General features: G+C 58.3%; 2 protein-coding genes across 2 annotated transcripts; both read left to right on the forward strand.

The window, feature by feature from the left end:
* Positions 1 to 3,661: 3,661 nt before the first annotated feature.
* On the forward strand, positions 3,662 to 7,244 carry MYCL (MYCL proto-oncogene, bHLH transcription factor; the record flags this gene model as incomplete). The annotated part of the gene is made up of 2 exons (XM_080357404.1): positions 3,662 to 4,166; positions 6,386 to 7,244. 2 exons carry the CDS (start codon positions 3,662 to 3,664, stop codon positions 6,943 to 6,945), a joined length of 1,065 nt encoding a protein of 354 aa, XP_080213530.1. The 3' UTR covers positions 6,946 to 7,244.
* A 2,790-nt stretch (positions 7,245 to 10,034) lies between these two features.
* On the forward strand, positions 10,035 to 25,495 carry TRIT1 (tRNA isopentenyltransferase 1). Its single transcript, XM_080357472.1, has 11 exons — positions 10,035 to 10,387; positions 15,642 to 15,782; positions 16,227 to 16,325; positions 16,532 to 16,677; positions 17,527 to 17,669; positions 17,888 to 17,999; positions 18,392 to 18,504; positions 19,298 to 19,375; positions 21,627 to 21,736; positions 22,455 to 22,572; positions 24,912 to 25,495. Exons 1-11 carry the CDS (start codon positions 10,214 to 10,216, stop codon positions 25,049 to 25,051), a joined length of 1,374 nt encoding a protein of 457 aa, XP_080213598.1. The 5' UTR covers positions 10,035 to 10,213; the 3' UTR covers positions 25,052 to 25,495.
* The last annotated feature ends 1,323 nt before the right edge of the window (positions 25,496 to 26,818 follow it).

The raw sequence follows: 26,818 nt of genomic DNA on the forward strand, positions 1-26,818 counted from the left end.
TTCAGGGGTTGGGACCCAAATGCTGGCCCTGGGGACATGGTTCAACCCTGTGGACAGTGATAATGGCAGGATGATGGCTCTGCCATCCCACCTGCCACCCACACCTTCCTGCTGTCACAGAACCAGCTCAGCCCGGAGCAGGAACTGAGCAAGCGTGAGTGCACCCGAAACCAGCCAGCCCTGCCAGGCTGGGCCAGCCAGGACGGGGAGCCTGCGGACAAACAGCGGCAAGACAGCCCCAGAGCTCTTGGGGGCTGTGGGTCAGCCTCGCTGCGTCACCCTGTTTTGGGGCCAGCCCTGCCTGCACACCACAGAGCTTCTCCGGGGCTCAGGGCACCTCCAGGCATCAGGCAGGGTGTGCCAGGGGCAAAATGGGTCCAGGGGGGCTGAAGAGGCAGCAGGGCTGGAGCTGATGGTGCAATTTCCTCCCCATTCTCTGCTCTTCACTGCCTGCTAAATTGAGAGTGAGTGGCTGCAGCCCGAGGGATCCAGGGCTGGCGTGACTCCAGGGCTGTGAGCACCGTCCCCCACTCCGTACGGCCAGGCAGTATTTCATGGTGCTCCCCGACCCCGCAGGGACTCAGGAGACATTTTGCAAAGACCCAGCCAGCCCCCATGGCCACTGCCCAACAGCTTCATGGGGACAAAGGGGACACATTGCATGGCAGCACGTAGCAGCTGCTCGGCTCTGCCCACATCGCCGCCGCATGGGACCCTGGGGAGCATGTCACAAGGCTGAGAGGGACAAGACAGGGCTGGGATGTGTTGGTGTGGGGTCTCACAGCCTCTGCTGTCCCCAGGGACATGGGACCCCCATGGGGACAGCAGGATGGCTTAAAGGCTGCTGCTGCGGTGGGATGGGGACAGCTGGAGGCAAAGGCCAGCTCAGGATGTCCCCAGAACACCTGTCAGGCACAGGCTGTCTGTCCCCAGGGGGAAGCACCGTGGGGCTGGAGCTTCAAAGTTCAGCCCTGCTGTCAGTGGGGATCCAAAGGGCACAGAGTCCCTGGGAAATGCCTTATGACATGGGCCAGAGCAACACCAGCCACTGGCCGGGCCACGGCAGCTCCTGTGGAGCTGTGCAGACGCTGGGGACATGTGCTCGGTGCTGGCTGTGGAGCTGTGCCAGCACCCTGTGACCGGGTGGCATGGTGAGGTGGCACCTTGGCCCGTGGGTGGCCCCAGCCCTGTCACCCACGGTGCCACAGCCCCCAGGGCACTCACCACCCACCCCTGTTTGCGCAGCCGGTGCAGGTGCTGGCAGCGAGAGGCTCTTGCGTCCTGTTTGCCGAGCGCCTGGAGAGGTTGGAATGAAAGGGCTGTGCGGCCCCTCCAGCCTTCTCCAGAGGTGCTTTCAAACCTTCAAAGCATCCGGAGCCCCTTGAAGCCGGGAGGAGCTCCTGCCTCACCCTGGGAAAAAACTGAGAGGTCCCCGAGGCCAGCAGGGAGGGGGAAGGAGACGTGGCCTAGAGCTACGGGCTGTAGGAGCCTTTGCTCTTGTTCCTGGGGATGTGTTGGTGTTGGATCAGGCAGTCTGGGGCAGTGCCAGCTTCGTCCCCAACTATGATCACTTGTCCCTGCAGGTGCTGGCACAGGATGAGCCTCCACAGCCCTTGCAGCAGCTCAGTCCCTGCCCTTAATGTTGATGTGGTGACTTGTTTCCTAAAGAGAGAAATCTTCACCCACACTTGATGGGGAGGGTGAAGAGCTGGGAGCAGCCCTGGGGTGGGAGGACTCTGTTTGGGGACACCCTGTGGACAAGCCCAGGGCTCCTATAATGACTAGGGACCAGGGCCAACGCTGAGACCAGACACAAAGGGGACATCAGCCTGGGCCCCCCAGGGCTGTGTGGGTCCCAGAGCTCCTGTCCCAGCCCCACGGGCATGCAGGTGGGATTGGGATGCTCTGGATGGGCCAGGAGGACATGTAGGGTGCTGTGGCCATCATGGGGACCCCATGGTACACTCAAGGCCGGGAAACTACAGCGCTGGGCCCAGCACCCTCCTGCTGTGCTGACCCAAAGGCACGAAGCTGGCAAAGCTTTGCAAGCTCAGCTGCACCCCGTGCCAGTCAGGAAAGGGCCAGAGCAACCCTGGGTCACCCCACAAGCTTGGGGACCCTGGGAACAGCTGCCAGCCCAGTGTCTGCTCCCGGTCCTGCTCCTCTGCCTCCCTCGTGCCCTCTGCCGGCTCAGCGATGGGGAAACTGAGGCACGGAGCTGTGCGCAGCGGGCAGCGCTCCCCTCCGGGCCTCTGCTGAGCGGGGCCGGGGTGCCCGGTGGGTTGTCCCCGCCCCGTCCCCACTGTCCCACGGACGGCGGTTCTCTCGCAGGTCCCCGGCCCTGCCCGAGTCCCGGCAGGTGGCGCCCGGCGCCCGCCGGTGGCGGCCGGAGCCCGGGGAACCGGGGGAGCTCCGGGCAAACGGAGCGGGCTGTGCTGGACCGCGCTGGGCAGCGCGGGGATGTGCTGGTTGATGCGGGGCTGGGCTGGGCAATGCTGGGCTACACTGGGCTGTACTGGGCTGTGCTGATCCATGGAGGATCATGCTGGACTGTGCTGGAAAGAGCCGGACTGTGCTGGGCTTCACTGGGCTGTGCTGGTCCATGAAGAATGATACAGGGCCGTGCAGGGCTCTGCTGGGCTGAGCTGCACTGGGCTGTACTGGGCTATGCTGGTCGGCTGATTGCTCCCTGCAGAGACCTCCCAAGGACCCAAACCCCCGGCTCCCAGTGCCACTGGCCGGGGCAGGTCCTGTGGCCCCAGCTGTGCTGGATGGCAAAAGGAGGAGGTGCTGGGGCTAAAGTGAGTTTGGGCACATCGCTGGGGGGAATCTGCTTATCCCAGGTGAACTTTGTAACAGCACCTGCGCGTGTAACGATGACATGGTCGTCCGTGTGTGAGGTGAAAGCCTCATTATGTTTTCACAACATACATTGCCCTTCCTAGAAGGACCTTGGCAGAGGAGACACACCAAGGGGGTCCTTGTCTCACTGTGACATGTCCCTGATTCTGCAGTTTGCTTTGCCATTGTGCTCAGCTGAATGTCCCCGGGCTGGTGGCACCGCTGCACTTGCCCTGGGTGGCCTCAGCCAAAATCTTTCTTGCAGAAATCCCTCCTTAGCTCCTGCAGAGGGGGGTCCCCCAAACCCCGACCTTTCCCTGGGCTGGGGACGGCATCGGGAGCCGGTGAACACTGTGGGGGCAGCGGGGGTCCCCCAGCCCAGCGCACGGGGTGGCCGCTGGTTAATAGCGCCGTTAGCAAACCCGTTAGCATCCCCGTTAGCAGGACCGGGAAACCCGGGGCTGGGGGGCTGCGGCATTCCTCAAACCGTGCCCTCCGGGGGGGCGGGGAATATGCATGACCCCGCCCTCTATGCAAATCACAGCGCGGCGATTGGCCGGAGGGCGGGGCCAGACGCTGCAGAGAGGCTATAAGAGCGGGGGGGAAACAATGCACCCGCCGTCCCGGTTGGGTGCCTGGTGCGGCTGGGACCCGCAGCACCGGGCGAGGTGTGTGCACCGGGGATGGGGGCTCCCCACCTTCATCTATGGGGCTGAGGGAACCCCTTTCCTGAGCAGGGCGGCAGATCGGAACAGATCGGAAGGAGTGGTGCCCGCTTTTCTTTTCTACCTTTTGTCACCTCCCTCCCCTCCATGCAGAGATGGAGTTTGACTCGTACCAACACTACTTCTACGACCACGACGCCCAGGAGGATTTCCACCGCTCCACGGCACCTAGCGAGGACATCTGGAAGAAGTTCGAGCTGGTCCCCACGCCCCCGCTCTCCCCCCTGGGTGCCCCCGGGGAGAAAGGCTGCTGCTCGGGGGCGGACGAGCGCTCCGGCTGCTTCTCCCGCTACTGCCTGGCCGGGGAAGAGCCGGAGTATCTCATAGGGACGGGAGAGATCTTCGGGAACCTGAGCGCTTTCATCCTTAAGGATTGCATGTGGAGCGGGTTCTCGGCCCGGGAGAGACTGGAGAAGGCGATGACAGAGAAACTTTCCACGGGCACGCAGAGGGCCACCCCCCACAAACCCTCTTTCGGCCAGGATTTTGGGTTCAGCAGCTCGGTGAGCGAGTGCGTGGATCCCGCTGCCGTCTTCCTTTGCCCGCTGGCCGAGAGCAAGATCCCCGCATCCTCGGGATCCGAGGGCCAAAGCGATTCTGGTAAGGGATGGAGGTGCGGGCTGGCCCCGGCCCAGCCTTGCTGCAACCCGCGGGGAGCCCGGCGTGGAGGACACGCGTGTCCACACATGTGTGTGCAGGGAGCCTCCCAGGCAGCGCCTTTGTTGCGGTTCCAAGCGAGTCCCGGTCCCACGAACAAAGCGGGCTCGGCTGCGCCCCTTCCCGCGGGGCTCCTGTTCGGAAACCCCCTGCCCCACGCAGGAGGGAACATGGGGCTCCCCCCGGCTGCTGCGTGGGTCTCTGGTGGCCCCTCTCGCCCGGCCGGGCCCCACGGGATCCTCGTGGGCTGGTCGGTGAGGGGCAAGTTTGCAGCTCACCGTGGAAAGTTTGATATTTTTCTCGAGTATTGCAGTGTGCTCGTAGGCTCGGCTGTTTCCCCTGTCCCCCACGCTCACGGGGCCCACCCGAGACGGGCTTTTTCTCGGGACGAAAAGCAAAATATCCCCTGGGGCTGGCAGGTGGTGGAGCAGCGGCCGCGTCCCCCGAGGCGGTGGCTCCGTGGGATGGACAGGAACATCCCGCATCAGCTGTAGCGCGTCCCGGGTCACCCCCAGGGCACATCTGCGTGTCACGCGTGGGGCGGGGGGGCGAAGTGTTTACACGGGGGGTCGCGCTGGGAAGCAGATGCCTCTGAAACCCACCAAGACATCTTGCGTTACAACCACTTATTTTCAGTCCCTATTTACAAACATTCTCCCTACCCCCCCGCCCCGGGGGTCGTACGCCGTTTCTCTCGCCCCCACGGAAGCCGGGCTGACTCGGCTGCCGTGGAAGCGCTGACGCGGCCCTGCCGGTGCCGTGACCCCGTTAATAAATCTGCCGGTGGCAACGACCTGCGCCGGTGAGTCACGGCGCGGGACGGGGACTTAATGCCATTAGGAGCCCGGGGACGGTAAAGCGGGTCGCGGACGCTAAGAGGCTTAACCCAAATTGCGGGGGCCGGCTGGGGGGCGAGAGGGGAATGGCGTGGGGATCCCGGTCCCGGGATCAATCTCGATCCCGATCCGGTCGCGCCACGTGGGCGCCGAACAAAAAGCAACAGATTGCAAACAATGAGAGGGGGCCGCGCTGATGGACAGCGGCGGGGGCCAATGGGGTGGCAGGACAGCCGGCCGCCCCCGCTAGGCAGCCAATTGGCGGCTCCGGGGGGCGGAGCCGTGCGTCCCGACTGTTATTAATGGGCGGCGGGGGGGTCTGTGTGTACACACGTGGCTGAGACCGGTCGGGTTGTGACACTGATGAGTGTGTGGGGACAGCGAGTGTCCCCCCTCCAGCAGATCCAAGAGTGGCCAGGCCTCTGCCCGAGGTGCTGGTGGAGGTTTGAGCACCATCGTTTAAAGACCTTTAGTGACCAGCTGTATTTTCCCCGAAAGTCTGGGAAAGAAAGTTGAAATTGTGTTCCTAAAGTGAGAGTGTGATGTGTGCCTGGAGCCAAGTCATCCCACTGTCCCCAGGGGCCGGCTTCATGCCACTGGGCTTCGCTGGGGTGGGACAAGCTGCAGTGACAACAGACAGGTTATGCTTTATTTGGGTCTTGCTGTTCTGAGCTCTGATAACCTCCCCCTGCTGACTCCTGGGCTTGAGATGCCTTTGCGGTTCAACAAGTCTGTGGGAGGGACCCCTTCACCTCTCCCTGCCCCCCTGCACCGCGGGGATTGTCCCCAGGAAGCCTGGGCTGAATGGGGTTTATCACTTGTGAAAAGTAACAAGTCACCCAAGTGGGAAGCTGCAGCCAAGGGGAACAAAGAGCAGCTCTGCCCCCGTGTCCCTCATTTACAATTCCAATGGGCCATGAAAGCACCCGACCAGGATGAACTTTGCAGTCAGGCTGTGCCAGGTCCCCCGCATCCTCCTGTCCCTCCAGATGGGCTCTGGTGTTTCTTCCTGGATGATTCTTCATCCTGGACACATGTTGCTCCTTGTGCAGAAGTGAGGCAGAAGTAAAGCCCTATCCCAATTCCAGGGGACCTAGCATATGAATGTGGAGAGAAGATTCTTCCTGTGTGATGATATTGGAGGAGTTTTTACATCACAGAATCCCTTCTGGAGGTCGCAGGGTGGCTTTGCAGTGCACGAGCGAACTTCTGTGGGGTGGCAGTGGGGGGATCGCACAGGGAGCCCCGGTGGGGTGATGAGGGGTCACCAGGTGCTTCCAACTGATGGTGGATTTTTCTTTGTTTTGCCACGTCCATTTTGAGCAGAAGGTGAAGAGATCGACGTTGTGACCGTGGAGAAGCGACAATCGCTCAGCCTGAGGAAGCCGGTCACCATCACACTGCGCGCCGACCCTTTGGACCCCTGCATGAAGCGCTTCCACATCTCGGTCCACCAGCAGCAGCACAACTACGCCGCCCGCTCGCCGCCGGACGCCTGTCCCCCGCCAGAGCCGCCCCAGCAGGACGAGGACAAGCCACCGAGCGCTGCAGAGCTGGCCCCTGCCATCACGCTGCCTGAGCCCGGCTTACCCAAAGCCGGCAGCAGCCCCGGCTCTGACAGCGAGGACGTGGCCAAGAGGAAAAACCACAATTTCCTGGAGCGCAAGCGGCGCAACGATCTGCGTTCGCGCTTCCTGGCCCTGCGGGACCAGGTGCCCGGGCTCGCCAGCTGCCCCAAGACACCCAAGGTGGTGATTCTGAGCAAATCCTCCGAGTACCTGCAGTCCCTCATCAGTGCCGAGAGGAGGATGGCGGCCGAGAAGCGGCAGCTGCGGCTGCAGCAGACTCAGCTGCTCAAACGGATTGCTCACCTCAAGGGGCACTAGCACCCAATGTCCCCCCAACCCTGGTCCCCACACCCCCCTGCCGTGTCCCTCTCAATTTGCACATTTTAATTTTTGTTGGGTTTGGTTGGTTATTGAACTGTTGGCCCCGGGGGGCTGGAGTACATGGTGGTCGCTGCATGTGGGGTGGTTGTGGTGCCGCTCCTGGCTGTGGGACCCCCTCACCGTGGCATCACCTGCCTGGGGCCGGTGTCTTGGCACTGGCTGCTGCAAGATCTGCCCTGCCCAGCTTTCTCAAGTGACTGCTTTGATTTGTGGGCTAACAGCCATCCCCTGCTCGGCTGGACCGTACCTTACTTTCTTACCACTTCACACAGTAGCTTGTCTTGGATTTTTCTGTTCTAGAAACTGCTGCTGTAACTACGAGTCTTATACTGGAGGCTGTGTTTTTATACTGTATTTTTGTACCACTTTTGGAGAAGTATTGGTAAAGAGTTTGCTTTTTATATATATATATATATATATATAAACTTTTGTTTTGGAGGGGGGTTGCTGCGGGGGTGGACTCAGTCCTGCTGCACTTTAGGGAGATCAGGAAGGGGCTGGTTCCTGCTGGACCCTTGAGCTGAGTCCTCACCGAGGCCGGTTCCCCCCTTGCAGCTCTCCAAACCACCCATTTGCAATAACAGGGGATGTTGTTTTTCCCCTTTCCCATCCCTGTGACCCCCTTTCTTGCCTCTGTGAGCACCCCCTCACCAGCAGCCACACGAAATCCCCAGCAAAGCTTTGGCCTTTGCAGGAAGCTGGACTGGAAGGGGCAGGTTGGGTGCAGGGGGGGCTGTGCTGCATTCGAGGCTTCTCCCTGCCTGTGCTGTCCTGCTGGCCAAGCCGTGCTGGGGTACAGGGGTGACAGAGTCCCCTGTCCCCTCCCGGGGGTGCTGGCAGGGGTGACCCCATGGGACAGCACCCTTGGGTCCCCACTGACCTGCTGAGAACCGTTAGAGTTAACACTGTGGTCGGATTTAGCACTTTCTTCATTACCTCACACTTCATAAATAAATAAGTTTGCAATAGCCTGGGTTGGCTTTTTCCATGCAGGCGGCTCTGGGTTTCCACACATCACACCACAACGCTCCCGGGTGGGGGCTGGCATGGCCCCCCCATGTTTTGGGGTGTCCTGTCCACTGGCAAACACGAATAGAAATCAATGTGTTTTGCACCAGGGCTTGGCTGCTCAGTAAGATCGAGCTCTTTGTCCTGGCTTTCTCCCAGCGATCGAAACAGAAGTGGTGACGGTGGTGGGGCCAGGGAAATGAATCACCTGGATTATTTTTCCTCCTTTTAAGTGGCTTTATTGGCAAGGAGGGGCAAAGAGCCCACGCTGGGCTCTGAGAAGGCTTTGGTGTAACTGTAAACCCCACTAATGGGGCTTGGGGCAGTCAGTGTGGGGTGATTGCTGCCCCATGGGTCAGGGGATGGGGCCACGGTTGGCAGTAACCCTATAGGGAGGGGGGAATGCAATCCACTTGCTTCAAGGGGCATCGGAGAACTTCATATACCGAGATCTGCCCAGTGGATGAAATTATATATATGTGAACACTCCCCACTGCCCCTGAACCTGATGCTTTTGGGTTTCCTTCATACTGGCAGTGAAAGTCTTACTGTAAATGCAGGAGGGACGCGGGATCCTGTTACTGCTGAGGAGTCAGAAGAGCTGTGGCTGCTGCAGGAGACTCACCTGGGGGGAGCCAGCCCTAAAAAGCAATGGTTCTGCTCTTAAATACCTTTTGTTCCGGCAACATTTCACACTTTCTGCATGTTGCATCACGCCGTGTCAAAGCGTTTTAGAGCTGTATTGAAAGGTGTTCACAGGAACCACAGCTTAAACGTGGAGCAGGGTGACCTAAATCTGACACTTTGTCCATGCACGGAAAATAAAGCACAGATGTACTAGTGCCTCAAACCTTTATTTTTGTCGTGTGTATGCTGATACTTGCAGAAAAGGGTCTTTTTGCAGCTCAAAGTGACCCTCCTGATAAAGTTTTTATTAAGGTGTGCTCTTTCTTTTCGTGTTGAAGGCACACAGGATGTTCAAAACGTTATTTCTTGGAAATGATGTGTAGATCATGTGGCCTGAGCTGAGACCATCACCGGTGGAAAATGTAGTTGGTCTCAAACCGAACTGAGGAACGGTTGCAGTTTTGCACACACCTTTGAGTTCTGCTAAAACCTGCACACATAAATAGATACCTACCTGAAACTTCCCTGGTTACTAAAGCAGATGTTTCCTCTCATGAGGTTCTCAGGGACGTGAGTTAGTGCCGGGGTGGGTTAACGGCTGAACTTGAGGGTCTTTTCCAACCAAAGTGATTCTGTGATTCTATATTGCCACATTAAGGACCAGGAAAGCAGACTGTTAAGTGAACAAAATAAACACGCGCGGCTTTTCCCCCTTGCTTGTTCATTGTGCCAGCGGTACCCATCACAACTCCACATTTCCCAGCCCGACAGAGTAGGTTTTTTAATACACATCATAGTATCACAGACCCCGCTTCTCGCAACTCACCCCCCCGCCTCTGCTCCATAGCCCCCCAAACCACCTCTGCTTCCCCATCGCAGATTTACTGCCCACCCGTGGGTGCCACGGCCATGCTGCCGCCTTCACGCTGCCGCCTTCACGCCTGGGTTGGCAAATTTTTAGGACAGTTTCCCCGAGGCGGCGATAATCCCTTCCCTGCCCGAGCCCCCCCCGGCCCGCAGGCTCCCGCTCCCTGTTGCTATGGCGCAGGATGTGTGTTGCCAGGGAGAGCAGCACCGCGGAGATACCCTCCTCCCGCCGTCGCCATGGCAACCGTCTCCATGCCTTCCCTTCCCCTCTGTTGCCACGGAGACAGCGGCCCCGCTCCCCATCACCCCCGTGTTGCCGGGGCGATGGGGAGGACGAGCCTCCCTGGGAGCTGAGGTTGCCACGGCAACGCGCCTCTCCTCGTTGCTATGGCAACAGCCCCGCGCCTCATCCTCCTGCCCTGTTGCTATGGCAACAGCATCCTTCCCACCCCATCCCACCCCCTAAAGAAAACGTACCATGGGGCAGGACCGCACTCGTGGACACGGCCCGGGGGACACGAAGAGGGGCCGGGGACGGGCAGGGGACAGGGCTGGGGGCCCGGGCTGCGGCCGGGGGCAGCGGGAGGGACCCGCCTGGGGACGGGAGCCCCGTCTGGCAGAGGGACACGGGGCACAGACCCAGGGCCCCGGCCCGTCCTCCCGCGGTGGCCCCGGCCCGCCCCCGTCCCGCCCGCCCGTCCCCATGGCAGCCGCCGGGCCAGGCCGGGCCATGGCGGCCGCGCTGTGCCTGGGCCGGGCGCCGCCGCCGCGGCCGCTCGTTGTGATCCTCGGCGCCACCGGCACCGGGAAATCGGCGCTGGCGCTGCAGCTCGGGCTGCGGCTCGGCGGGGAGATCGTGAGCGCCGACTCCATGCAGGTACGGCCGGGCCCGGCCTGCGGGGGAGCCGGGGAGGCCGCGGGGAGGCCCGGGCGCCGGCAGACGCCGCGGCGGGGCCTGGGGAACGGGGAGGGCCGGAGCTGGGCCTGAAGGAGGCTGCGGCCGGGCCTGGGGACCGGGGAAGGGGGGAACCGGGCCCGGGATCCCCGGCGGGGCCCTGAGCCTGGCCGGGGGTGTTGGGACGCGGCCTCCCTGGTCGCGGGCGAGCAGCGGGGCCTGGTCGGGGCCCGCAGAGGCCCAGCCCCGCGGGGCTGTGCTCCCCCGGGGACCCCGCGACCGTGGCCCGGTGCGTGCTGGGGACAGCCCGGAGCGCGGGTCCTGCCCGCGGGGTGCTCCCACTGTCCCTGTCCCGGTTTATTGTCCATGAGCGGTGTCACAGTCTCCCCCCGGCTCTGGGGGTCGGGGGAAGCCGTGTTGGCTTATTGGCTCTGGGCAAGGCGGCACAACCAGAACTGCGGAGCTGGGTTTGCTCAGTCCCCCTCCCTTGACAATACATTCACCTTTTAGAAGGAAACCAACGCAAAGGTGTTATTATTTTAACCCACAAAAAGCTACGTGAAGGTGTAAGGACCAAGTATCATTACAAATGATACTTGCTACTTGCCAGTGACAGTCTCGGTGGTTCTATCTCTTATTGCAAGTGGCAGTGCGGAATATATCTCTCTCTATATATATATTATAGTCTGGGTCAGTAAACAGCAAGGAGCTGAGCCTCATATTTTTAGTCCTGATTCCATTCAGCTACAAGATCTTTGTCTTGAATGAAGATTTCAGCCACCGTGGGGATTTTGTTGTTGTTTAGCAGAATGTTTTCCTTCCAAATCAACACTTTCACTTTGCTTTTTATGTAATGCGTGAACTTTCCATCAAGTTTAACATATTAATTATGCTTTTAAAAAGGTGTTTTCTGCCAATAGGTGTTTTTCTTTGCCGTTCGTGCTGCTCAGTGCTCAACTGTCACTGTCCTGTGGCCACCACCCGGTTTCCTGCACTGCGGCTGCTGGTACTGGTCACTATTTGTATCCCGGAGAGTTAGATTTAAAGGCTGTCTCTCCTGAATTTAAACCAGGCGTTTGGAAAGCTTTAATTTATTTTATGGGATGTTTTCCTTTAGTTCTTGGGGAGAGAGTGTTTGAGGTCTGAGCTGAATTGACAAAACCTTGGAGGGCAGAATGTTCACGCGAGATGCAGAAGCTTTGGCCAGTGCTGCCTGGCCCAGCCCTCGTGAACCACCGGGCATTGCCGGTGTTGTGAGCCCATAACTCCTAACGAAGGGCGTGCTAATGAAGCTCCTGGACCCTGAAGTGGAACTGACTGTGGGCTGGTTTTCTCCACAGACCCCGTCTGTGCTGGGGCAGCTTTTAGTTGGCTGCTGTTAAGTTTCCGAGGTGAGTTACTCTGCTCTAGTGCCCGCGTCGGAAATGTCTCTGAGCAGAGCTCAACTAATACCGACCTTCCTGACCAAACAAGCCCCTGAGCTTATTTTCATCTCTTTGTGCCTGTTTGTGCACTGTGAACGCTGAGGTTCTTGGACCTTGTGGTGACTCCCAGCCCAGCGTATGACGGGCTTTAATACCAGGGCAAGCGCTGTTGACTTGAGCGATGCTCTGACCACGAGGCTCCTGCTGCATCCCGAGCTCTGCAGGCGTGGCTGGAGCTGATTGCTGTGCTGCGGATTCTCATTTCGTGCTGGTGGGTGTTTTGGAGCGTGTATTTTGTGCTCTGGTTGTTTCAGTCACACTATGGGAACGTAGGTGCTGGGAGGACTCTGGCTGCAGGCGCCCAATGGCATCCGGGCTCGAGTGCCTCTTGTCCTCCTTTCCTTTTAATCTCATTCTAGCGTGACTGTGGAGCGAGAGCCGAGCAGCTCCATTACTTTTATCCCGTAAGGCAGCGTGTTTTCGGGGCAGCGGGGCGGGGGAGCCCTGTCTCTCAAGGCACAGCCTGGAGCAGCTCGCGTCGGCGCCTCCCCCACCACGCTCCAGTAACCCCCGTGCCCCGCTTAGGCGGCCAACTGGGGCTGCTTTCTCGCTGGCTTTGTTCCCGTGGAATATTGTCTCCCCGCTGCCACGCAGAGCTGGCTCCGGGTGTCCTCGCGGAAACGTCGCCGGGTTTTAAAACTCCCGTTGCTCGTTCTCGACTGACAGCTGCCAGCGAGCGTGTCACCCGTGGTCCCCTCTGTCCATTCATCGCTGGGCCCCGCGCGGGCTCTGCGGAGCTCTGACAAGCGCTGGCAGCGTTTTGGGCAGCTGCTGGGGCTGGAGCCAGGCTGGGGAAGGGGCTGGGGAGCCCCGAGCCCACCTGTTCCCTGCACAGACACCCCTCTATCTCCAGGGCGTTTTCGTCACGGCCCTGAGTCGCTGCGGTCGAATTACAGATTTAGCTGCTGCCTGCATGCAGCTCAGGAGCTCTGCTTAATCTGGTGGCGTTTTAATCTTTCTTTTTGTCCTTTCTGTTGCTGTTAGTTGTCCCAGTGAGTTTCCTTTAGGAGTCAATCATTCCCAGGGAAGCCAGGTGGGGTGAAGCAGGTCCCGTGTCCTCATTCCTGATGGAGCAGTGAGTGCGCAGCCATCCTGGTGCTGGTTTGCTGGAGCAGCCCCTCCACTCCCAATCCCACTGTCCCTTCTGGATTTCACGGATTGAAGTGGCCATGCTGTCTTTCTCCAGAGGCTGTTGTGGCACACATACATTTACCAGTTAGTGTGATCTCCTTGCACCTTGGCCTGGTTTGGGTCTTCCATGCTCGTCTCCAGCTGGGAGATCCCTTGGCCCTTGTGAAATCTTCATGCTCTTCCTGGCCATAGGTGGCTCGTGTCACTGTACTGCACAGCCGTCTTTTCACCTTTTTAGCCTGGAGAACAGGAGCTGAGGGGAGACCTGATCTCTGAACTGCCTGAAAGGAGCTTGGAGCCAGGGGGGTCGGGCTCTGCTCCCCAGGAACAAGCGCCAGGAGCAGAGGAAACGGCCTCAAGTTGCGCCAGGGGAGGCTGAGGTTGGATTTCGGAACAATTTCTTCCCCAAAGGGCTGTGGGGCATTGGAACAGGCTGCCCAGGGCAGTGCTGGAGTCACCATCCCTGGAGGGTTGGACAGACGGACATGAGGTTCTCAGGACACGGGGCAGTGCCGGGGGTGGATTATGGTTGGACTTCATGACCTTGAGGGTCTTTACAACCAAAATGATTCTATGATTCTATAATGCTGCGCTACCTGCACTCAGGGTGAGGACAGTGCCTTTCCCCCTCTAGTGCAGATCGGGACAAAGGGACAGAATTTGGGATTGCGCATGAAACTGGTTGCAGAGTGAGGGTTTGGGAGAGCCCGCTTTTCCCAGGCCACAGAACAAGGATCCTCATGGACACCATTTCATGGAGTTCGCTTTTTTTTTGCGTCTCCTGCCTCAGTTTCCCCACCCTTTAACAGGGGAGAGGGTGCTGGGAGCTGTGGGGCTGACGTGCCCGCAGTTCCAGCGGCAGAGGTGGGAGGACACCGTCAAGGCTAAGCCCCTTTAGTCCCTGGCTTGTATTCGGTGTCTCGGAGTCCTGCTGCTCCAGGCTGCCACTAATCTGTTTTGGGGCCTTAGAAAGCAACAAAGGCTTATCTGAGCCATGGGCTGAAAATAGAAATGAGTGTCGGGAGGACGTCTCGGTGCGCGGCCCTGCCGGCAGCCAGCTGGTGGAAACCTTCTCTGGGCTTTGCCGGGTGCGTGTAAAAGGCCGCCTTTGTTTCCTTCCAGCCCACACACTGACACCGCATTCCTCCTCCTCTTGTTGCCAGATATTCAGGGAGGCTCTCGGTGTTTTAATCTCCAGCAGAACCTTGGGGGATTGGAGCCTGAACTGTAAATCCCGGCTCTGCCGGCACAGGGCACTGGGAGCTGCCTCCGAGGCTCTGTATCGACTGGGATTCCAGGCAGACGAGTGGGAGCTGGAGGAGCCGGAGGGGCTGGACTGGTCTGTGCCGGGGGGAGAGAAGGCACTGAGCCAAAATTGGCTGAATTCAAAGGTTTTCGGTGCCACTGGAGACCTGTGTTGAGCAGCCTGGGTGATGGAAGGGGATCAATAGGCTGCAACCAGCCACAGGGCACGTTGGCACAGAGCTCCTGGGCCTCTCCTGCTGCTCCGGGCCCTGGGGCAGCTGCAGGGCAGAAAAGAAAAGCATTTGCTTGCCCTCCCGCTCCCCCTTCGCTTCCTGCCCCCGGGCCAGACTTTCTACGAGAGGAACCATAACCGGGGCTGGTGCTCGTCCTCCAAAACCAAGTGCAAGAGTTGAGCAAGACGGGGAGTGTCTGCCGGGCTGCAGCCGGTTCAGCAGCTCCGGGCAGGATCCGGCTTCCCCGCTCCGCTAACCTTGGCTTGTCCTTCTTGCCTTCTGCCCGTGGGTCACCTCTGTGTCACCTTGTCCTTCTGTCTGGGACCAGGGGAGGCAGCGAGCGGAGGTCGTGCTGCAGCTGGAGTCTTGGCAGCTTCTCGGAGGGTTTTAGGGGAAAAATTGTTTCTGGAGCCTCTGGCTGGGGTGATTTCTGAGTGAAGGGGGAGGAAATGTGTACAGCTGTTTCCAGTGCCTCTTGTCCCCGGCACTGATGTGTTTTGCTCCTCTCTAGCCCTGACGGGCTCAGTGAGAGCAGGAAGCAGGTGCTATGCCAAGATTTTGTGGTGTGCAAGGGCTGAGAGTGTTTGTGTGCATTTAGGAGGCTCTGTGGAGTTACACGTTGCATCCAGAGAAGCATTGTGAGAAGCAGCGATCCTTGTCCCCAAATGAGACTCAATGCTGTGCTGGGGAGAGGAACATCTGAGCTTTCAGAGGCAGCAGATGAGGAGCCGGGAGCTCTGTGTTTTGGAGCCGGGCTCGGCTGGTGACGCTGACCGGGCTGTGACACCGCGTTCCGATCGCTCAAGCAGCCTTTGCGTCTCGCCCGCGGGGTTATATCAGAGCAGGGGAGCAGTTGCGAGCGGTTGGGCTCACGGTTCATCTCCTGTGGGCAGGGACAAACACCAGAGAGAGGCAGTTTGGGCAGGAGCAGGTGTTGGCGAGGTTCCTGCTGCCTCGCCTGAACAGGGCACGTGCCGCTGCCTGCGCTGCCTGCGCTGCCTGCGCTGCCTGCGCTGCCTGCTGCTCCAGTGAGGGCTTGGGGGGTGACAGGGCCAGGCAGCAGCTCTGCCTGGGGCAAGGAGCGGTGGTTGGTGGGGGTTTCATGGGACGCAGAGGTGAATGATGGGCTCTTCTCTTCCCCAGGTGTACAAGGGCTTGGACATCATCACCAACAAGGTTTCTCCCCAGGAGCAGCGTCTGTGCAGACACCACATGATCAGCTTTGTGGATCCCCTTGTCTCCAACTACACGGTGGTGGATTTCAGAGACAAAGCTGTGGCGCTGATATCCTTTCACGCTGCACTCTGCCTGGCCGAGCAGATACTGACTTTCCCCTTCCACAGCCAAGCCTGCAAGAGAAATCAGTATTTGGCCAGCCTTGGGCTCTCCACATCACAGCTGCCTCTGTTTTTCAGAGGATGCTGCTGAAAAAGGGGCTTGGAGCTTCTTTGAGCAGCTAATGCTCAGGGCAGCCCGTCCTCAGGGCTGGGGACGATCCCTGCTGCACAGCAGCTGTGCTGAGCCACGTGTTGCCCTCCCCAGCCATCCTTGGGTGTCCCCAAGTTTTGGTGGCAGCTGAGAGAGGACAGTGAGAGACAAGGGACACCCCTGAGCCTGTCCTGCAGCCTCCATGGGGCTGGGACAGCGGGGTCTGGGCTCCAGGCTGCCTCTCCTCACAGCCCCTCCTCCCTGCTGTGCATCTTTGCTTCTGCTCCTTGACTCTGGCACATTGAAGATATCTTTGCCCGAGACAAGATCCCAATTGTTGTGGGAGGAACCAACTACTACATTGAGTCCCTGCTCTGGAAGGTCCTTATCGACACCAAGGTACTGCTGGAAAGCTGCGCATCCCTCTAGAAAAGGGTGAGCCCCACTTTCAGGGCAGGCTCCTTGTGACCGGACATGGTGCTTCTCGTGCTAGAGTGAGACCCAAAAGCCCCTCACTCATCCCGTGGGTCTGGGGGATCATTTTGTGTGTCTTGGCCTTGCACAGGGATGGGTAGCTTGACTCAGGGCTGCCTTGTGCCCTGCAGAAGTCCAGCATGTCCCCCAGGCCCGTCACCGACAGGAAAGTGGAGCTGGAGCAGCTGGACGGTGTCGAGCTCCATCGTCGCCTGAGCCAGGTGGACCCGGAGATGGCGGCCAAGCTGCACCCCCACGACAAGCGCAAAGTGGCCAGGTGAGCTTGGGGTGCCAGGGCCCAGCACCCCTTCCTGAGGGAATCACCTACCTGGGAACACAGCAGGATGGGCTCTCCTGTCCCAGGTGGCTGCCCCCAACCCCTTAGCAAGGTTCTTGGGGACCTTGAAGGTTTTGGGGAGCTCTCTGGCATGCAAGAGCTTTGGCCGTGCAGCCCCCAGCTTGAACTGCCTTTGGGGTCTGGGACAGTTGGTGAACCAGGGCTGCTCCCGCTGCGGTGCCCCAGCAGCAGGGTTTATCTGGAGCTATTTAAAGAGCAAGCTGCCGTGCTGGCTGAGTAACATACCTGAGCTCTGTGGGAACAGCACGGCGGCAAGACCAGGCTTGCTGCTTCAACGGGCCCATCCCAGCCGAGCCCTGGCCTAGGGGGTGCAGAACGCCGCCCACCCCATTCGCACGGTGCAGGAGGACAGAGGGCTGGGCGCCCTGCGTGGTTTCCTCCACCTCCCTGGCTGTGCAGGACTGAGTACAGCACAGTAACGCTTCCAGAATTGGCAGCATTGGCCCCTTCCCTGCAGCCCTGCCCGGCTGGAAAGGGCAGGGCTGGAGCCAGAACCATGTCCCCTGCGGGGCTTGTCCCCGTGCCAGGCAGGAGTGGGTGGCTGTGCTCTGGGCTCCTCGGGTGCCATCGCTGTGCTCTGCGCTGCACCCTCAGGACCTGGGTGTGCTTGGGATGCTGGGCACGGGACGGGGTAGAAACCCCCCACATGAGAGGGTTGGATCGCAGCAAGTGTCTGCGGTTCCCTTGGCTGGAGCCCCCGGGGCTGCTTGGGAAATGGAAAAGCTCTTCCTCGCCCAGCCTCTGAGCTCTGTCTGTCTCTGCTCACAGGAGCCTCCAAGTGTTTGAAGAGACGGGGATCCCCCACAGTGAAATCTTGCACCAGCAGCAGGAGGAGGAAGGGGGGGGACCCTTAGGGGGCCCCCTGAAGTACCCACATTCCTGCATCTTGTGGCTCCACGCAGACCAGGCAGGTGAGAGCAGGCCTTGCGCGGCTCCTGGCCGGCTGAGCACGCTGCTCCTGCCCCAGCCTCCTCCCTGAACAAGGCACCAATTCCTTTGGCATCAGTTGCTGTGACGCGGGACTCGGTCCCGAGTGGATTGGGAAGCTGGCGGTGCCGAACCGCGTCCCAGCATGTTGTCCAGGGCACGGCTCCGAGCAGCTGAGTGTGTCTTGCTTTCCTCCTCCCAGCTCTGGACCAGCGGCTGGAGAAGCGGGTGGATGACATGCTGGCTGCGGGGTTGCTGGAGGAGCTGCGGGACTTTCACCGACGCTACAACCAAGAGAAGGTGGCCGAGAATCGGTGGGTGACAAGCCAGCTCCCTCTCTGCTCCCAGTCCCACCTGCCAGACCCATGCAGAGCCCAACACAACTCCTTGCGGTAGCTCCGATATGTCGCTGCTCCCCGCTCTCTCCTGGCAGCACCTGCTCCTTTGGCAGAGCCAGCAGACGGGATGGGTTCCATTTTTCCACGATTCCATGATTCTGAAGCTGACATGGGCTGGCACTGCAGGCACCGATCTGTGTTTCTGTGCGTGCCTCGCATGGCTTGTCCCCTGAGCCACGGGCTTGTGTCACCTGGGGAGGTCTCTGCAGGGTGAGGCGCAGAGAGCTCAGCTCTTTTGGGGAGGGTTGGGGTCCCCCACTGTTCCGAAGGAGGTGGCCTTGACCTCTGCCTCTTGTCCCGTTCTCCAGGCAGGATTACCAGCACGGCATCTTCCAGTCCATCGGCTTCAAGGAATTCCACGAGTACCTCGTCAGTGAGGGGAATTGCTCACCTGAGACCAGTGCCCTGCTGCTGCAAAAAGGTGGGAGGAACACCCTGCGTGCCCTACGTCCCTCAGCCCCACGCAGCTCCAGGTGATGCTTCTTGATGGTCTGAATCAAGCTCACACCCAGGGCCGGTCTTGATGGAACCGAGCTGCACCTTTCTCTGTGCATTTTCCACTTCTGCCAGCCCAGAGGGGCAGGGACTCCTTTTTCAGTGCTTGGAATAATAGAATAGAATCACAGAAACACTTTGATTGGAAAATACCCTCAATATCATCAAGTCCAACCATTAACCTCACTCAGGCACTAACACATATCCCTGAGAATCTCATCTATACATCTTTTAAACCCCTCCAGGGGTGGTGACTCCACCACTGCCCTGGGCAGCCTGTTCCAGTGCCCGACAACCTTTTCCATGAAGAAATTTCCCCTAATATCCAATCTAAACCTGTCACGTGCCGTTCTGGAGTGTCTGGACCAATGCGCTGTTAGAGGAGAGAGCTGCTCCGCTTCTCAGCGGAGGCCCCAGGGGGAATTGATCTGTGTCGAGGAGGGTTCGGTGTGAGGTGGAGATGGAGGCTGAGAAAACTGCAGAAATGATAAAAGGCTTGAAAACAAGTCTGGTGCAGAAGGGACTTGTTGTGTCTGCTCAGGAGATGATTACAGAGGGATACGATAAGTCTGGTGCTAAATATTGAAAGGTTTTACAGTGGTAAACTGTCCGCTGGGCCCACTGCGGGTAGGACAAGGAGCCGTCACCCTCTTCTCGCTCTGCTCCAGCCCAGATTGCAGCGTTGCACTGACCTTTGTTTTTTCCCTTTAATTTCAAAGGGATCCAGGCCTTGAAACAGGTGACCAAGAAATATGCCCGGAGGCAGAACAAATGGGTCCGAAACCGCTTTTTGAGACGTAAGTGTCACATCCACCCACCAGGCTCTGCCTCGATTCCTTCCCACCTGTTTGGGTTGCAGAGCAGCCCCTCAGCCTTCCTGTGACAGCCCCCCCGGCACTGTCCCTGTTTGTCTTGCTGCAGCCTCTCTGCCCAAATGCTCAGGAAGCCAGAGTTCCTTCTCACAGCTTCTTCTGTACCCTTGGCTGCTGCCAAGGGAAGGTTTTCCTCTCCCAGCAAAAGTGCCATCAGGGTGGTTAATACCCCGACAGAACAAAGTGAGCAAAGGCTCAGCCGTGTGGCAGGCAGCAGTAGATCACAGAATCACAGAATTGTTTTGGTTGGAAAAGACCTTTAAGACCATCAAGTCCAACCGTTCCCCCACCCCTGGCACTACCCCATATCCCTAAGAACCACATCTCTGCATCTGTCCAATGCTCCAGGGATGGTGACTCCAGCACTGCCCTGGGCAGCCTGTTCCAATGCCCCACAGCCCTTTGGGGAAGAAATTAGCCCAAATTTCCAATCTCCATTTGTGATGCTGAGGGTGGTGAGAACCTGGCCCAGGTTGCCCAGGGAGGTTGTGGATGCCTCATCCATGAAAACATGCAACATCACATTGGACGAGGCTCTGAGCAACCTGAGCGGGGTGAAGATGTCATGTCCTTGCTCATTGGGGTTGGACTGGATGAGCTTGGAAGGTCCATTCAACCCAAACCGTTCCATAATCATAGAATGATAGAATTGTTTTGGTTGGAAAAGCCCCTCAAGATCATCGAGTCCAACCATTAAACCAACCACGGCACTGCCCCATGTCCTGAGAACCTCATGTCCGTCTGTCCAACCCTCCAGGGATGGTGACTCCAGCACTGCCCTGGGCAGCCTGTTCCAACACCCCACAGCCCTTTGGGGAAGAAATTGTTCCAAAATCCAACCTCAACCTCCCCTGGCGCAACTTGAGGCCGTTTCCTCTGCTCCTGGCGCTTGTTCCTGGGGAGCAGAGCCCGACCCCCCTGGCTCCAAGCTCCTTTCAGGCAGTTCAGAGATCAGAAGGTCTCCCAACTTGAGGCTGTTTCCTCTCATCCTGGCACTTGTTCCCACATCCCTGCAGCCTGTCCTGCTGATGGCTCCTGGGGGGCTCAGCGAGGGGGTGCCCAGCAGGGTCCCTCTCCCCACACACCCACACACGGTCCCTGCGGAGGGCAAGCAGCCCGGCTCCCAGCTGCCCTCCAGACGAGGAGCAGGAGGCCGTTGGCTGCTCTTGGCCTGTGCCGCGCTCACCACGGTGGCCCAGAGCCAGCAGGACTTCCCCGTCCCAGCCCCAACCTTGGAGCGGGGCCAGCAGCAGCAGCTGGGAGCCGGGCACTTGTTGAAAGGTGCTTGGTAGGGGCAAAACAACAATAAAAATGTAAAAAAAATAAATAGGCAGGGAGAAACTGGAGTCAAAAGACAGGCTTTGAACGGGGCGCAAGAGCCGACCTGGAGCCGTGTGCTCGGTGGCTGTGGCTCACCTTTCTGGTGGCAGGTGTGCTTCAGATCAGCTTGTTTGTGGTTACGGCAATAAAAAGCAGCACCTGCTGGCGCCTGGCACGCAGTGGCCTTTGGTGGCTTTGTCCGAGCGATGCGCCCGGCGCCTGCGGCAGGTGAGGCTGATCTCTGATCCAGCCCCGGCTGGACTGCAGTGGGAGCCCCGTGTCCTCACACCAGGCCGGGTGAGGCCAAAGGGGTGGCTTTGTCACTGCGTCTTGTCACATCGAGACATGAATAAAGCATCTCCTGCCATGCCCTGCTGCTGGGAGCCGGGAGCGTTGGCCCCTGCAGCCGCACGAGCCATTTCAGCTCTGATTTGGAGCCTGCACCTGCAGATTCCTGGTCCAGACTATGTGTCTGCCTCTCCCTGTCAGCTCGGTGTGATGGCTTTGTGCTTGGATCTGGTTTTTTGATCTTCTGTGCCCTCCCGTGGACCACAGTCGTGATGAAGTGTTTGCTGCTGTGATGGGCTGTTGGCACGCTCAGATTTCCTGATGCTCAGACAACCAGGAAGATGCTTGAGCTCTTGGCTGTTCGTGCTCTTTGTGAGAGTGCTGTCCCCACAGGCTGAGGTCTTTGGTAATTTGGCTCTGGAAAGGCTGGTGCTGTTTGTTTCAGAATGCTAAAGGACAGCTGGATAAGAAAGAGCAGATCCCCCCATGGTGACAGGGTCACCTCGTGGGTGCTGGGACACAATGCTGGGGGGTTCTGGTGGTGACCAGCCTTTCTGTGTCTCTGTAGGTCCCGGGCCCAATGTGCCCCCGGTGTATGGCTTGGAGGTGTCCGATCTCTTGCGGTGGGAGGAGGATGTGCTGAAACCTGCTCTGGAGATTGTGGAGAGCTTCATTCAGGTAACCGGAATGACCACATGAGCCATGACGGGGAGCCCAACTGCTCAGTAGTCTCCAAGCCCCATAACTTGGCACTTAGTGTCTCCCATGAGCAGGGCTGTATGTGTACGTGTCCAGCCTTGGGCTTTTCTCGTTTGTTGTCTAAGCTGAAAATTCCTCCTAATGCCCAGTACTCCACTTGTCTTGCATGGTAGAACTGCAGTGTCTGTCCTGCTAACGCCAGTGTCTGGGTGTGGCAGGTTCACAGCCCAAACTCAATCAAAGTGAACACAGCCAAGCAAATCTTCATAGTAGAAACCACTTTGAGCCAATATAGAGGCTGAGGGAGCTGGGGCTCTGGAGCTGGAGAAGAGGAGACTGAGGGGGGAATCATTCATGGGGAGCAATATGGAAAGGGGGAGTGTCAGGAGGATGGAGCCAGGCTCTTCTGGGTGACAACCAGTGACAGGACAAGGGGCAATGGGTGCAAACTGGAACACAGAAGGTTCCACTTAAAAATGAGAAGAAACCTGTTCCCAATGAGGGTGGCAGAGCCTGGCCCAGGCTGCCCAGGGGGGTTGTGGAGTCTCCTTCTGTGCAGACATTCCAACCCGCCTGGACACCTTCCTGTGTAACCTCATCTGGGTGTTCCTGCTCCATGGGGGGATTGCACTGGATGAGCTTTCCAGGGCCCTTCAACCCCTGACATTCTGGGGTTCTCTGAATATTTAATCTACAGGGACGTGAACCCCCGGTAGAGCCTGTGAAGATGGAGTACGATGTGAACGAGAACAAACGGAGTCATCGCGTGTGTGAGCTCTGTGACAGAGTCATCATCGGCGACAGGGAGTGGGCAGGTAGGACCTGGTGGGGGACGAGGAGGGGACAGGGAGGGGACACAGCCAGGGACGGAGCGAGGCCGTTCTCTGGAGCAGAGCAGAGCGGCTTCCTGGGCTGTCTCTGCTTGGCTGGATGACCCTCAGCACCTGGTCCTGGGCTTTCAAGGATTGTTTACAGCCCGGGTGTGCGAGCAGCCATTTGCGAGCCCGGAGGGGGCGCGGGAGCTGTGCCACAGCAGCCATCTGTCAGCTCCCCCTTCCCCGCACCGGGAAGCGCTGCCGCTCGCTGCCGTCACGCCAGACCCGCCGATCCGTACGTAGCGTTTAGTCAGGGCTGCTGGTCCTTTTCAGCACTTCAGGTACTTTGTCAAAAAGCACAGAACAAAATTCTGTTGTGTAAAAGGAAAGTTCGTAATGTTCTTAATAGCTCAGTTTTGCTCCAACTTCTATTTGTCTATTTGCAAATTATTCCTAGCTGTAATGGTAATAGAAAGGGCTTTTCTATTTTCAATAGGCTTTAAAAGAGCTCAGTTGGAGTCAGTTTAACTCAGTGAGTTTATCTGTGCTGTGAGGCTCATGCTGAGAACCAGGAACAAAAAGTAGTGGAGAAACTGGCTGCAGAAACGCAACTGGTAAATCTTCACGTGTTGCCCAAATGCAGCTGATGCAGACACAATGCAAAGATGCATTTCCCAGCTCCTTGGTCATCGGATTTGAATGAGTCGCTTATTCCTATTGATCCAGGGAACTGCGGAAAGCAAAGATGGAAGTTGGCTCAGAATAGGAAGCTTGTTGTAGGGAGATTTTAGGCAGTCTCAGTGTTGAATCAGCTTTACCTGCTCCAGAACTAGAGGACTCTGAAGCTCCCAGGGTCCATGTCATCCTCCCACATCCAGCAGGTTTTATGACCGAGCAGGAACTCCTCAAGGTCCCCAAAACCCCTGCAGCTACGTGTCCTCTGGGGATATCACCCCAAAATCTGATCGATGGTGACAAGACCCTTCTCATCCCACACCAGCTGTTGTTCTCTGCATCCAGCTGAATTTGGCTCCAATCCCCAGCGGCTGGGAGAAAAAATGGTCCAAAACCTGGGTGTTACTTGTAACTGCAAAGTGTAAAAGCTCAAAGGGAAGTGAAAACGGTTGTGGGAGCTGAGTTGATTTGCAATCTGGTCTTACAGATAGTTCTGGGAACTGCTTCCCGGTACCCTCTGGCTCTGGAAGGGTTTTAAATTGTATCTATTTTACAATTTGTATGGACTTCAAAGAGCAAACCTCCCCAGACAGCCGCACGAATCTGTGCTTCTTCCAGCCACCAAAAAGCTTTTCTAAGCTTTTTTTGGTGTTGCTTGTGACAAATTCTAAGAGGTAAGACTTTAGTTCAAGCTGCGGGTGACCCTCCAGCATTGCAGCAGCAGGTTTGCAGGTAATTTCATCCTTTGGCAGAAAAGGATGACTGGAAAATACCCGACAGCCTTGATTCAGTGAACACATACCCTCATTTAATTAAGGCCCTGCTTGAAAAGTTTGCTGCCTTAATTGCTGCTCCGCTCTCTTGGAAACAGCAAAACTGCCCTGCTAAGGTGGTGCATTGGGCTGGTTAGACAAAGCGCCTTCTCCTTAGATAACAGCACCAATAGCGGAGGTTTTGCTGTCCTTCACTATGTGATTTCAAGCGGAAACGCAGCTCCTGCTGCCCCGCAGTGTCAGTGCAACGTGCATCCCTGGGACTGCGCCTCTGTTCCCATCCGACTCCTGCTGAAGGAGCTGGAGGCCTTGCCCGGGAGTTATGCATAAGCACAATTCTGCTCTGCACTCCGTCCCCACCGCTCTGTAGCTGCTCAGGATATCCCGGCGCTGCGGTGCAGGTGTCTGGGGTTACACATGATCCTGGCCGCGCTCCACGGGCTGCCGGGAGTTGCACAACCTCACCCGCATCCCGCGATGCGCCGCCTCTTTGGTAACGCTTCCCTTTCTCCTCCCGGCGTCGTGTCTCGCTTGGGAGCGGAGTTGCTGGGAGAGTTGTGTCCTGACGATCCGGAGTCCTCTGCATATGCAGAACCAGGATTTTTCCCTCTCCCAATCCTTCCTGGAAGGGTTGATGCCTTCCCGTGTAACCTCATCTGGGTGTTCCTGCTCCATGGGGGGATTGCACTGGATGAGCTTTGAGGTCCCTTCCAGTCCTTGACATTGTGTGATTCTGTCCCCCTCTGAGCCGCGGTAGTTTGGCCTGGAAGTGTCCCGAAAACCCAGGGCAGGGCTTGGGGGTTCACTTTTCAGGGGGAATGAGTTGTACGGGAGGATGGGAAGGGACGGTCGAGTTCCCGAGTTAAATGCTCTGTTTGCCTCTTCCTGCAGCTCACACACGATCCAAATCCCACCTGCACCACCTGAAGAAGAGAAGGAAGCTGGAGGCCGCCAGCCGCGCTGCAGAGACCGAGGGGGACAGTGTGGGCACCGCGATTTCGGGCGAGGACAGCGTCCTGCCTTTGCCATAAACCTGCAAACCACCTGGTGAAGGCAGCAGCCGCGCTTCCACCTGGACGGCGAGGAAGCGATTTAGTCCTGGGTGCCCTTGAACGAGCTGAGTCATTTTTTTGGGGATGAAGCAGGTGTGTAAGCGGCGGCCAAAGCCATCGGCTGCGTCAGATCCTCTTCGCGTGGCCCCACGGTGCCGTGTTCCCATGGAAGGGCGCGGGGCAAGGCTGCGGGGAGCGTCCTCCCATGCCGAGCGTTCATTCCTGCCAGAAACGCAGCGTTACCCATGCAGTGGCTGAGCCCATCCTGCTGGTGCGCGAACGTGTCGTTCTCAGAGACGCAAACACCCCACGCTCCTCCAGCTTGGCCAGGAGTGCAGCTCTGGAGCTGAGCGAGCTCTTCCTGCCTTTATTGTGGGGAGGATTTTCTTTTATATGGAAATAAAGTTTCAAGATTATTGTGGGTTCTCCTCACTATTAAGAAGCGCTGTTTTCTTGCTCTCTGTTTCCACCTGGGCGCAGGGGCGGAACATCCAGACCTGGTTCTCTTTTCCAGCCACCTTTTTTGCCATCTCTGAGCAGATGTTCTCAGCTCGGTGCAGGCGGCCTTGTCCCTGCGCATATAGCAGGTGCAGAAGGAGCTGGCACCTGTTAAACAGGAACTTGGAAATGATCTCATCAAGTTTGCAACAGATGAGCCTTGTCCTACTTAAAGCTGAATTCCCGGGGGTTTACACTGTGGTTTGGCAGCAGGAGCCGTCCCCGCATTTGAATCGAAGTTGCTGAGCAGCAAATTCCTCGTGCCGCGTCCGCCAGGCAGTTGGTCTCTATGGTCTTGCTCCTGGGGGACACAAGCACCGGCTGTGCCACCGCGCTTCCCACTCTGGTGGAACTAGGAGGGCCTTGCCCAGGGCATTTGGGATTCTCCTGGCAAACGCCATCAGGATGGTTCTTCCTGGGTGGGTTTGGGGTTGGTAGAGCACAGTGTTTTCCTTCGACTGCTCGCGATGCACCATGTGGCGAGAGCGCAGCCTGCGAGGGGAAGGGCTGCGTGGGTGGATGCTCTGGGGATGCCTGCTCTGGTGGGGATTAGCTTAAACCTCCCGTTTGTGTTCCTCAGCATTGAATTATTTCTGCAGTGCCCCGTGGGGCGGCTGCCTTGGGCCGTTTGATTGGGGTTTGGGGCGGCTCGGGAGCTCAGAATGAGCGGAACATGCAGGGAAGAGCTGGGAATTTGCATTGGCTTTTCTCTGGGCATCAGCTTTGAAACGCTGGGCACCGCGTTGGCGTTGCTGGGTCTGTCTGCAGCGCCAGCTCAACCTTCTCCTCCAGCCCGGACTTGTTTGCCATCCACGCTGACTCAAGCCTACGTGGATCTGGGCTCAGCCCAGCGCTGGAGCGCGTGGCCAAGGGGTCATGGCGAGGAACCGCATTCTCCTGGCCTGGATGGACAAAACGCAGGTGAGGCTGAGTGTAAAAAGCCCCATTCAACACCGATGTGCTGAGTGTGGTGTTTTGATAGCGTGGACGTGTCGAGTCATCTCCCCAGGCCAGGCTGGGCTCATGGAGGCAGCTCTGTGAATGAGGGCTGGGATTATCTGCTCTGTCTCCTGCGTGCAGTCAGATGACCAGACCCTTCGAAATGGATTTGATAGCCTTAATCGGTTTAATATGAACTTTGTTATCCCCACAGATAAATGTTGTTCCTCTCCCACAATAGCTGCTGGTCTGTTTTGCTCACGATCAGGCTGTGCTGCAGCTGCTGTCGGGAAGGGGCTCCCAGGCTTT

The sequence above is a fragment of the Nesoenas mayeri genome (assembly GCF_963082525.1).
Source record: "Nesoenas mayeri genome assembly, chromosome: 21".
Classification (NCBI taxonomy): Eukaryota; Metazoa; Chordata; class Aves; order Columbiformes; family Columbidae; genus Nesoenas; species Nesoenas mayeri.

What these genes read in the sequence shown, in the direction of transcription:
- TRIT1 (XM_080357472.1), top strand. Translation starts at nt 10,214, where the DNA reads ATGGCAGCCGCCGGGCCAGGCCGGGCCATGGCGGCCGCGCTGTGCCTG. An exon ending in GCTCCACGCAGACCAGGCAG is followed by an intron (nt 17,670 to 17,887) that starts GTGAGAGCAGGC and finishes TCCTCCTCCCAG; the next exon opens with CTCTGGACCAGCGGCTGGAG. An exon ending in TGCCCTGCTGCTGCAAAAAG is followed by an intron (nt 18,505 to 19,297) that starts GTGGGAGGAACA and finishes TTAATTTCAAAG; the next exon opens with GGATCCAGGCCTTGAAACAG.